Source organism: Branchiostoma belcheri, unplaced genomic scaffold (genome assembly GCF_001625305.1).
Source record: "Branchiostoma belcheri isolate BF01 breed outbred unplaced genomic scaffold, Haploidv18h27 scaffold258, whole genome shotgun sequence".
Classification (NCBI taxonomy): Eukaryota; Metazoa; Chordata; class Leptocardii; order Amphioxiformes; family Branchiostomatidae; genus Branchiostoma; species Branchiostoma belcheri.
The window spans coordinates 164,166-175,650 of NW_017803863.1; the positions used below are offsets into that span (position 1 = coordinate 164,166).

At 43.4% G+C, this 11,485-nt stretch overlaps 1 protein-coding gene across 1 annotated transcript in view; it reads right to left on the reverse strand.

The window, feature by feature from the left end:
* The window catches only part of LOC109471756 (glutamate receptor ionotropic, delta-2-like), a 56,552-nt gene that overhangs the window by 3,367 nt on the left and 41,700 nt on the right, over positions 1-11,485 (reverse strand). Inside the window, exons 11-14 of the mRNA XM_019771111.1 lie at positions 10,086-10,241; positions 8,799-8,937; positions 7,830-8,007; positions 6,690-6,841 (exon numbers count right to left, since the gene is read on the reverse strand). Of these exons, the coding sequence (XP_019626670.1) occupies positions 6,690-6,841; positions 7,830-8,007; positions 8,799-8,937; positions 10,086-10,241 (625 nt within the window). The remainder of the gene's footprint in view (positions 1-6,689; positions 6,842-7,829; positions 8,008-8,798; positions 8,938-10,085; positions 10,242-11,485) is intronic.

The following is an 11,485-nucleotide window of genomic DNA, read 5'->3' on the forward strand; positions in this document are numbered from 1 at the left end:
TAGGCGGGCGAAGGGCTCTTGGCTGCCGAAGGAAAACGGCTAACGGCCCGATACTAGTTTGACACCCAGGGTAGGGGCATTGGAGTAAATTTATCAAGCGTACCTCACCGGATTAATCCGGAGGCATGGTGATGATTATGCTTGTCTGCGATTAGCATTTAATCAGTATGTTCTCTAATTTATTGGTATTATTATGATCTATTGTTCAAACTGTAATAATGATACATTGTAAGCAGGACCACAGACCATCCTCCCTTGAGCTAAACCCGAAGAGTGTACTATGCACATTTTCAAGGGTAATAAAGGTCGGAAAAAACATGTCAGTAGTATATCATGGACAAGATAGGTCGTATTTGCGGCGCGCACGCCACCCACCCGTTATGTGGAGCAGAAGAGCAGACTGGGTGTGGTCACGCGGGGTGTAGGGGTCACGTGGAGGTCAATGTGGCATACCAGTCGCCGCGGGAGGTCGTGTCGGGCGGTATCGTTACAGTTTGTAGCCCCAGGAGGTCATGCTGGTCATGGCTTAATCCTTTTGTTATTTTAATTAAGCTGGCCGTGGGACCTGTTGAATCCCAGCGCGGTCACTTCAAACCTTTCTTACGCGTCCCGGGAGGGTGTGTTGGGCAGTTTCTTTATTTAGAACATGGCCACCTTTCCTCAGCCAATCAGGAGCCTGTATTTCTTGTGACTTAATCCACATAGTGTGGTCCCCCAAGGGACAGTACTAACCAAGGAATAAATTAGACTAAGTTGGAGACGCCCATGTACTAACCAACGAATAAATTAGACTAAGTAGGAGACGCCACCATTCACATGTAAATAAAAGCGATTAAAGTATTAACAAGAAAGGGAAAACAGCCAATTAATCAATGTTCCTGTACATGTTTGTTCATAACAACAAAGGAAATTCTCAGGACATTGTAAATGAATAACAAACAGTATGAATAATGAATGGTTCATGAAAAGAGTTTCTTATGAAACTTATGAAAAGAAAAGCCGCTACAAACAGTAGAATTTACATTAAAAACAAGGAGGTTAAATGTGATTTTTAACCTACTTGACAAAACAAAGCAAAGTTTGCCATTGTTCAAACATGGTCAAGAAATTCTAAAACAAACTGAACCATTCCATGAAAAATCCATGAAAAAACACACCAAGAAAAAAAACTAAGAAAAAAATGACACTTCACATAGTAAACGGTAAAAAATTATCAATAAACCAACTGAATCCATCAAAAGCTAGTAACAGAACGACATACCGGCAGCAAACTACATGTACCGTACTGTATTACAAGTCCAGGACAATGTTAAGTCCGTTTGGATGAGTGATGGACAATCTGTTGCCAATGTTGGATGTGTTGTCCTTATTGTTGGTGGTGGAAGGGGTCTCAAAACAAGGCTCATGGGAACCACTCACATGTTTTAGGTTACAAAAAGGGACTGTAATGACAGGTGTTTGTTTACCTCAAACTTGAAAAAGTTTAAGGTTGTACCCATTTGGGAAGCATTATTTCTAGGAAAGAAGCTCTCAGTGTGGAACTTTCTCCTGAGAGATGGAGTATGGAAAATGAGTAATTTGGTTAAGTAGTAGTAGCAAAACGTGTCTTGGCCTAGAAAGTTCAAAGTTGGGGAACAAGTGAGTGAGACACAAATGAGATCAAACTTGTGAGAACATTTGGGAAAAACAATTAAGTTTGAGTATCAAGTTTTACTCTTATTTTTAGGTTTAAGTTTACTAGATTGTTCCTAAAGTAAATGTAGACTTAAGTTTTACTGGTTAGTTTGACTGCGGGTGGTCGGAGAGCCGCTAGTGGTGAGACTCCCGCCTGTCGCCTATGGACGTTCTGGAAAAAAAAGATCAGAATTATCAGGGATGACATGTAGAATGCTTTAGTTCAGAGACAGTTTGTGGAACAATGATGGTCTGCCGCCTTATCCTGACGGGTACTTCAGCTGTGCCATGTTTACAAGATAAAATGGTTTTAGGAATTAATGAGGACACAATAAGTACCTGTAGCAGTCTGGCATATGACCTTAGAAAATCTGCTGCATTCCTCGTCGTACCACTTGTCTTTAATATTCTGGGATGAGTCTGCAAAGAAATTGACACAATCTTCCTTGCCCCTATTGTTGTTTGGTTGTTGCGGACCCCAGGGGTTGTACGATCCAAGTGCAGAACCGTCCACCCACTCAAACCTTCCCTCTTCGCGCCGATCGTGGAGACCGATCCAGAAGCCCTTGCGGTTGTTTACGAACTTGTGAAGGGAGCCCAGGAAGGCGTTGGTGTCAGCGTCTCGGGGCATGGCGAGGGTGCCGCCGTGTTGTCGGCAGATCACCTCCGCACTGCCGAAGGTCTTCTGCGTGTTGAAGGCCTTGTAGCAGATTTCACGCCAAATTGTGTAACCTTTAGGACAAGATGCTGGAAAACAAGTTTGGTATCAGCAACAGGCAAAGGTTGAAAATGATGAAATGCAAGTGACAGATTCTTCATCAACAATAAATCTACCAAAATCGACTAAGAAAATCAATTTACGTAGAGTCTTCCCGATCTTGTGAAGACGCTGCTCCAAGGTAGCGGTTCGGCTGCGCTCGTTGTCCAGGCCGCGCTTCACGGCGTCAACAGTGGTAGACAGTTGACGCATGTCGTCGTGGTCACGCTTCAAGATTTCATGGTCACGTTTCAAGGCGTCAACAGTGGTAGAAAGTTGGCGCATGTCGTCTTGGTCGCGCTTCAAGGCGTCAACAGTAGTGTAAAGTTGGCGCATGTCGTCTTGGTCGCGCTTCAAGGCGTCAACAGTGGTGTAAAGTTGGCGCATGTCGTCCTGGTCGCGTTTCAAGGCGTCTTGGCCATGCTTCAAGGCGTCAAAAGTGGTGAACAGTTGACGTATGTCGTCTTCGTAGCGTTTCAAGGTGTCAACAGTAGTCGACAATTGAGATATTTCCTACAAAGATGTATACGGATGTCAGAATACCTAACATACTCGTAAGAAACGATCTTATGAAAGACTGCAGCAAATATTTCGTACCCTCTTAAAATGATGACATTGAGCAAAATTCATGGACTTCAGGCTGTTACCTTTTTGTTGCTGAACGTCAGAGGGGCGAGTCCCACGGCGCTTAGACTCAGCAGCACGGCGATGCCGGCGGCAAGACAGCTGCGGCGGGCGCGGAGGAAGCTACAGACACCGCGGCGGCCGCTCGCTCCGTCCGGATACGCGCGGTCTGGTAGGAAAACATATTTCGCTAAGGTTATGACTTACGTCAACTTACCAAACCAACATGTTAATGAATAAATATTCAAGTTAAATGCAGCATGAACAAAACAAGGCCAGGATTTAACATTTCATCCTTAATTATGCAAATCGCTACCAGAGTTACATAATATATGCATAGTGATACCTAGTTTCAACTACTAGTAACTTACACATATAAAACTCAGTATAAAAAGTAAAAAAATCCCCTTAATTTACAATTAAGGAAAAACATTTTCGTATTAATTTTGCAAATGAGGCCCTACTTCCTACCTTACCACCCTATTTTCCAGGTCAACCCAATTCGCCAAAAAAAATTACCGCCCGACAACGTGAAAAAAATTCCGTCAATGATTACTTAAAGAATGTCTGCCTTTCACGATCCGGTGATCGACATCACGCCCTCCCGCACACTTCATGCATTCAGTGTTCTAAATACACGTCAAGATTGCAGAATAAAGAAAATTACACAATCTGCAATTTTGCAGAATGAAAAAAAAAATCTAAAGTTCTCACAAGTAGACAACACGCAATGAACAACCCGCTATTCCCTTTGTTTTGACCCGCTCAAATCCCGCTGCGATTCAAGCCGCGGCGGCTTCCCCAGCCAGCTTCGCCATGCAAATGAACCTAGCCATGACGTCACAGCCTCCGATTTCCACCGAGCCGGCCCCGAGCGCTGACCGACAGCGAGCGATGTGGCTCAGATTTCCGACGATTTCCTTATTTAGAGCATTCGGAAGACTTTGGGTAGCAAACTAAATGGCCGACATGTACATGATTTTACTTGTTGTAGCTTCGCTTCTCAACCGAAATGAGGACGTTCAACCTCCTTTGCGGACTTGGAGTTGATTTGGGGGAAGCGCTGAGACGCGATTTCGCTACGGCAATAGCCATAGGTGATTTTGCCGCGGAGGGAGTTACGTACGCCGGCAAAAACTCGCGTGTCAGCGATCCTCCAGAAATCTTTATGCTGCCGCTCAAGTTTTCGAAGAAGGTCTGACGAAATTTTATATAAAATAAGGCCACTTTGTGTGGATCGATCTCCGTTTTCTTGCGATAGTATGAATATTCAAGTAGTACAGTACATTTTCAAAACCTTTGATATTTCTTTGTTCGTTGTCACATGTTTATTTATTGTATTGCCATGTACAGTTAGCAGCGTGTGTCTGAGTCGAGCCATTGTTTTATTTTATTCTTATGTGGCCGTTAGCACATGTTGTTTTAACAAACAGCAACATTGAACAATAGATCAGAGTCAACAGACGTCGGCACGGTCCTTGAAGTCAGGTTTCCCGCCGCCGTGCGTTTGGAAAAGACGCCGCGCCGTTGATCATTCAAATTCGCTAGATTTTTTTCCATGTCTTTACCCACGATTTTTGACCGTCAATATTGACGGTAAGGACTTAAATTTTTACCGTCCTACGGGACAAAATACCGTCAATTGACGGTAAAACGGGCGCTGGCTAAAGCCCTGTCTGTTTGTCAGAAACACAATGATTTTTCCAAGGACTGAGGCCCGTTGTGCATGTGGCAGGAAAAGTGTACCTTTGACGAAGCCGTGATTTCTATCGTACCGTATTCGTTGCGAGAACGTTCGCGTACCTTGCTGATGCATTTTACATGAGGGGCGTACAGTAAACAATGAAGGGTTTTCTTGTTGTCATCAAATTTACTCATACAGCAAACTATACAATAGTCAGTAAGTTATCATATACCCTTGGAATATTTCTTCTAATAGTAAAATAACTATCCACTGTAAAAGGCAGACAAAAGCGTCGGTTACCTGCAGACGTTGCGTGACGTTTCATCTCCTCGGCGTTTTCGTACGTGTGTGAAGACGGGTCCTGGTCTAGATCTTCATGCTGTTTGTCAGAAGCGCCGTTGCCGTGGCGGACACGCCCGCGTGAACCACTCTGACGACCGGGACAGGGTTGGGGCGAATGCCCGCTGGTTTGGCGACTGCCGGGGCCGGAGAAAGGCGACCGGACGGGCTCTGCCTGCTCGTACATGACGACCGTACGTACTGTGCAGACTGTATTGTTGCGCAGTGTATAACTGTGCAAAATTCATGAATATGGCAACTAGCACCTTAATTAGTCTGGTAAAGTAAGGCTACATTTGCCGGTATTTGAAAGAATGACGTGGGATGAGGTGATGCAATAGCTTTTAGTTTTTATGCAAGAGCCAGGCTAATTTTCGTGGAAAAAGAAGTAATCTGGGCTGGTAGGCGGAAACATCGAACACATCTGTTCAAACATACGAGAGAACTCTTACTGTAATCGGTGAATTCTCGTGACGTTTACAGACATGTGCGTCGTCATACATACATGTAGCAGACATGCCCAAGCCCAACTCCCCAATTCTTTGGTTGCCGACAAAATATTACTATCTGATATTGTCTACACTATATAACAGTGGCAGCAAAGATCATGCTTTCTGTTCTCTTTCTTTTGAATATCATTTTTAAGTGATAGAGGGATTTACAGGTCAGATATCTCCTTTCTACCTTTATCTGTATTTCATAGTTTCATGGTTTCAGCCCAAGTGACGTTCTATTCCTTACAACACAGCAAGATTGGCGATAAGAATTGTTGCCATAGCGAATGTTTCATGTTTGGTATTTATTAAGTTTGACTAAATTTTAGCCCAAAAAAGTCATCCACAAGTGTCCATCGTTAAGATATCGTTTCTGCCCTGTTTCTTCTTTTTCAAACAAATAAGTGGGATCGTGTGGCGCAGCGGCAGAGTGTTCGACTCGGAACCAAGAGGTCCTGGGTTCGAGTCCTGACATGCCACCGATCTTGTGCCCTTGGGAAAGGCACTTAACACGACTTTCCTTTCTTCAAACAGATAAAAATGAGTATTGTATTGTAATGTCCCCTGTGTTGGTGGCGGCATTAATATAAGTTTAAAAAACTTGAGTGTGCCGTCATGATTAAAAAAAAAACAAAAATAAGCCCGTGAAATTTTCTCCTCGTAACTTCTGCCATTGAAGCGGCACAGGGTCGGTAGAACAACTTGTGATATACCCCTCGTGTATAGATCGGCTCAGCCAATTCCTGATATCTGTAGAAGCCATCGCTAATCGAATAGGCGTGGAGAGGTCGCAAGCTAAGACGGACAAAAAATAATACTGACGCAGAAATACATACGCAGCCTACCTTTAATAAATAACGATACCGCCCGACACGCCCTCCCGGGACGGGTGAGAAAGGTTTGAAGTAACCGCGCTGGGATTCAACAGGTCCCGGCTTAGTTAAAAGAACAATAGGATTAACCCATTCCCAGCACGACCTCCTGGGGCGTCTGGTATGCCACATTGACCTTCACGTGACCTCTGCACGCCCGTGACACATAATGAGTGACACAAATACGACCTATCCTGTCTATGCTATACTACTCATGTCACAGATCGTACATGTACGTCCCCCACCTTCCCTCGCCTGTCGGATGCCCCTGTCCTTGGTGCTGACCAGAGTTCCCGGATAGTCCCCACTGGTCATGAAGCTCCACATCCGCCCGTACGTGTCCAGACTAGACTCGGAAAGTAACTCTGCAATGCTGGACTGTGCCACGGTGCCGTATCTGGGGGGTGGTGATAGCGTGTTCTTATTACAAATCTAACAATTTCATACCATTACTACGTCACGTAGCATTCTGAGTAAAGGCTTACCGGCTAGACATACAGCAACACTCGTTTTCAACAGACAGGAGGCACACTCCAGTTTACATTCGGTTCAGCACACCTAGGTCTATGGGCCGTCTCACCCAAGAAAAACTCTAAAAAATTTTAAAGATGCATGAGAATGAAGGCTATCCGTCTAGCTGTAAGAGTAACCGAGTTTTGCTTTTTCTTAACCTCTCAAATTTTGTTAAATTTGGGGAGAAAAATCATATTTGCAGCCAAACATGATTTGCAAAGTTTGGCATTTTTACGTGGAATTAAACCCACTACAAAAGACAACAGTTTTAGGTATGGCCGAGTCAATTATATAGAAAATTCTACTTCTCTCGTAGATTTTCACTATTTTAAGAAGTGGATGTTACGGATGGAGTCATTGTATGCATTCAATATGTGGTACATAGCGAAAAATGCTATGCATGGGGTCACCAGGACCCTACTTGTGATTGCAAGACTAAGTCCCAAAATTATGCCGGTTTATTTATTGTTTAGCCCATGATGAACGTGCATTTTATGCTCAGCATTAATTAAATTACTATGGGCCGAATCTGACAACAAATAGAGAATGAAGTTTTTGTGTTCTTTTCGACATGGAACATGTGGTTTGTAACGTAACAGCATCAGTATAGCGTTACCACTATAACGTTACAAACCACATATTCCAAAAATTCATTCTCTATTTGTTGTAAGATTCAACCCATTGTAATTTAATAAACGTTGAGCATAAAATGTCCCAACACCTCAAAACACACTCAAAGCAAGATGTTTAACGTCAACAGGGTCATTCCGATGCCTTCCTGTCCTATGCAAATGAGGTTTAGACCCCTGTTTTCGCATTGCATTCTGGGATGGGAAACTGGTGAATATCGTAGACTAGTATCTAGTACTGACGGGAGGTCTGTTTGGGACGACAGGTCTTCCAATGAACTGATGGTGTTCTTCTCCATCCGGGTCACTGTCAAAATGGCGGCCAACTCTGCCGTGTACGAGGAGAGAAGGAAGAACGCGAAAACCCACCAAACTCCCGCCAAAATTTTCCTGGATACGTGACGTAGCCCAATGTGTCCACCTGGAAAACACAACAGTAACATTGGACTTTGAGAAAAAAAAAGAATTGTGTTGGTATGGTAGCATGTGTTGCGCAAAAAATGACTATGATTGAAATGACATCTAACGGGGGTGAAAATAATCAATCAGAAAAGAATGTGGAAATGTTTTGTTGTACTTTTTGGAAGGATGGTCTAGCAATCGTGCAAGCATCGATAGATCATCGACCGAAACTCGAACGGCGTGCGCTCGTGTCTCAAGCGAGTTTCGGCCGGCTCACATTTAGTTAAAAAAAAGGTGGTCATTTTAGTAACCAGAAGGTAGTGTGAATTTGTTGCTCTTGTGGTAGTCTTTCGGTCTATCGCAGAATTCCTGTTTGTATTTGTATTTCATTCCACCAGTCCGCTTCATTAATTCACAAAAAATATTACCTTACCTTACCTAGTCCCATCGTCATATTACGACAGGTAAAACATAAACATTGGTCAAACTATTCCCCTTTTTAGGTGGATAGACTGACTTTACTTCGTCCATGTGCCATGTCATTCGGACTTCATTATCACAGATGTATTCCCAAGCGACAGCTTGAGCATCGCTCAATGTCACGGAGACGATGTTCAAGCCAAAAATACGCGCGATCGTCGGTCGATCTCAAAATCGGGCGACCTTTCGGCGATTGACAAATAATAGTTACCGGCTTTACAGATAAACTTGTTCGTGATCCGGCAATACGGCTGTGATTTTACATACAATAATTAAGTAACAGAAATTTACACTAAATGTACACTTCAGTATTTAATTGTGCACACCCACCTAGAAGTGAACTGTGAGCAAACCACATCGTGTAGTAACTCTGCCTGGTCGGCAACGTTTTTTTGTTAGACTGGAGTCTGTGGAGAGTCAGCAGCACGCCGCAGACAAGGAGCAGGGCTGCAGCGACACACAGCCAGACCTGGGAAACAAGAACCAACACAACATCATAAGCTTCGGTCCCGATTGCGCCGGTGCCCGTCGGGATGTAGCCCCGGCCGGCCCCGGTCGGGCTCAGGAGTCGGGCGGGTATTGGCTGTCGTGGTCACAATTAAAGGTTTCCTTCAGTAGCATTTTGTTAAAAATTTTGTCACCCTCTTTGGTTGGTCTCCGGCAGGCACCCGGCAGGTACCCGGCAGATTCTCTGACGATGTCTTGTACTGACCTATACGTAATGCAGAACTCACGCTTTTGTTGTGATCATTTGATCTGTGACGTCACACATTTGACCCGGTCGTACGAAGTACACACCTTTATTCTGTTCATCTGGAGGGGTACTCAAGGTGAGGTCACGGCGTCTTTTTTGTCAGCGGGGCCCGGGTAGAATTTAAGTCAGGATTACATTCTTCTCGGGTCCCCGCCGGGCCCAAAAATAGCCCGGTAGCCGCAGGGTGTCCGCGGGCCACGCCCGAAAGTGCCATAAAACAGCCCGGGAACTACCAGCTAGGGCCCCTTTTCTTCAATTGGCACCGAAGCATTACCTAGGACACGATTGCAGAAAACGGGGCCCCGCCGGGTAGTTTACGGGCTGTTTTGTAAACTTTCGGGTGTAGCCCAGTGGGACCCCCAGTCGTTTTTATGGGAGGGGGGGGGATCTGTCTAGCTTGGTCTCGGCGAAGAAAAATACGACGGAACATAATCATGATAATTTTAACAGTTTCCTTACGTAAATCTAAATCAGCTATAACAGAACGACATTTCCAGGTTAGCGCCACAGTGGATTGGCGCTGAGGAATTTTATTTTTAATGATGTCACATTTACAAGCCGGGGAACGGCCGGGCAGTTCACGTAAACAAGAAACAGACCATTCATATAAAAATTATGCACAGATAGTGTGGGAGTACATTCCCGTAGTTGGGACCTACGTTTTATCGCTTGAAGTCATTTTTGCCGATAATACAATCATTTTGCCTGTCAACAATCTGAAGGATTATAGCTTCATTCTGGTCGTTTTTTAGACACATCTCGCCTTAAGTTCTTTTAATTAAGTTTTCTGTTTGGACATCTATTTCTAAGTGGACGACAGTGGACATATACATATCACAGACCTTGTAAGAAAATGAAGTCACCTTTGGGTGGAAAGGTTCCAGGAAGAAGAAGTAATTTTCCTCTTCAGCTTGTCTCATGAGAACTCCCAAAGAAAAGTCCATGAATCTCATGGTAAAGTCCACCACACCTTCCCGAGCAGCAATCAACACCAGGGCTCCTATTGCGAAATCTGCCTTCTGGTAGTACAAGAATCAGAACAAAACTAGAGAAGTAACATTTGCAAAGCAAATGCATAATGTTTACCTTCGGATATGGTCTGCTCTGTTAATTCTTACTCAAACACATTCACATACATGTACTACTAGTATATTGTGACAGGAGCAGAGCAGACCATGAAATTGCAACATTATGTAACCCAACACCAGTCACCATGGTGACAGACGTCAACAAATTATGTTGACGAGGAATAAGAAGAAGAGGAAGAAACTGTGTAAAACCAATATGTTTCGGTAAACATAAATATAGTTCAGGGGGGCGCATATCAAAAGTCTTAAGCTTAAGCTTAGTGGTGGCGTACGCTCATAGAAATTGACCTCCCAAATAAGGACAAAGCGAGTAATTTTCATGGATGACATCAGCTCGCGCATTAATTTTCGCCTGATTTCAGAAATAAAACAAGAAATTTTGTTGCCCTCTTACGTTCAACATGACGAAAATGGGCAAAGATGTCTGTTGCCATGCCGGAACGTGGATGGCAGATAAATATGAAGAGAGGAGACAAGACAAGGCTTTGGGTTATTCTTTTACTTGAAATGAGTGAAATATTTCATTTCTTTTTATATGTGATGGTGGCTGTGTATACAATGTAGGTGATGTTCCCACTGAATCGAAACCATTTGTTTTTCGTGATAAATGGAGGTTGTAATAGTTGTCAGTAAACGTTCCACAATATATGTATCATTTCGTGTTTCATAAAGTTTATGATGTCAAAATTTGGAAATGTAGGAATCTTGATCCTTTTAGGTCCGTCTCTTTTTTCGCCCTATCGCGTTATATTTGGAGTCTGCGTAGGATGTCATCCATAAAATGTACTTGCTGTGGCCTTACTAGTATAACGTCAGAATGTTTAAAGTTAACACTTTTGGTCCAACACAAAAAATTCTTTCACCTAGAGTCTACCAGATACCTTTGACCCAGTGTTGACGTCACACTTCAAAGAAGCCACGTGACAGGCTTCACTGGGTCAGTCTACTGAGGAAGACCAGAGTGACTGGTCAAAAGCTCTAGGTGAGAGAATTTTTTTTTTTTTTTTTTATTTAAACATTTATAAAGAAATACAGACACGATGACGGCGTACTCAAGTTGGCTAACTTATATTAACGCCGTCATCAAACAATAAACTTAATACAAAAATAAAGCAATATATACACTAACAAACAGATATAATAAGACAAATGGGGTTTGAATAAAGAATGAAGCT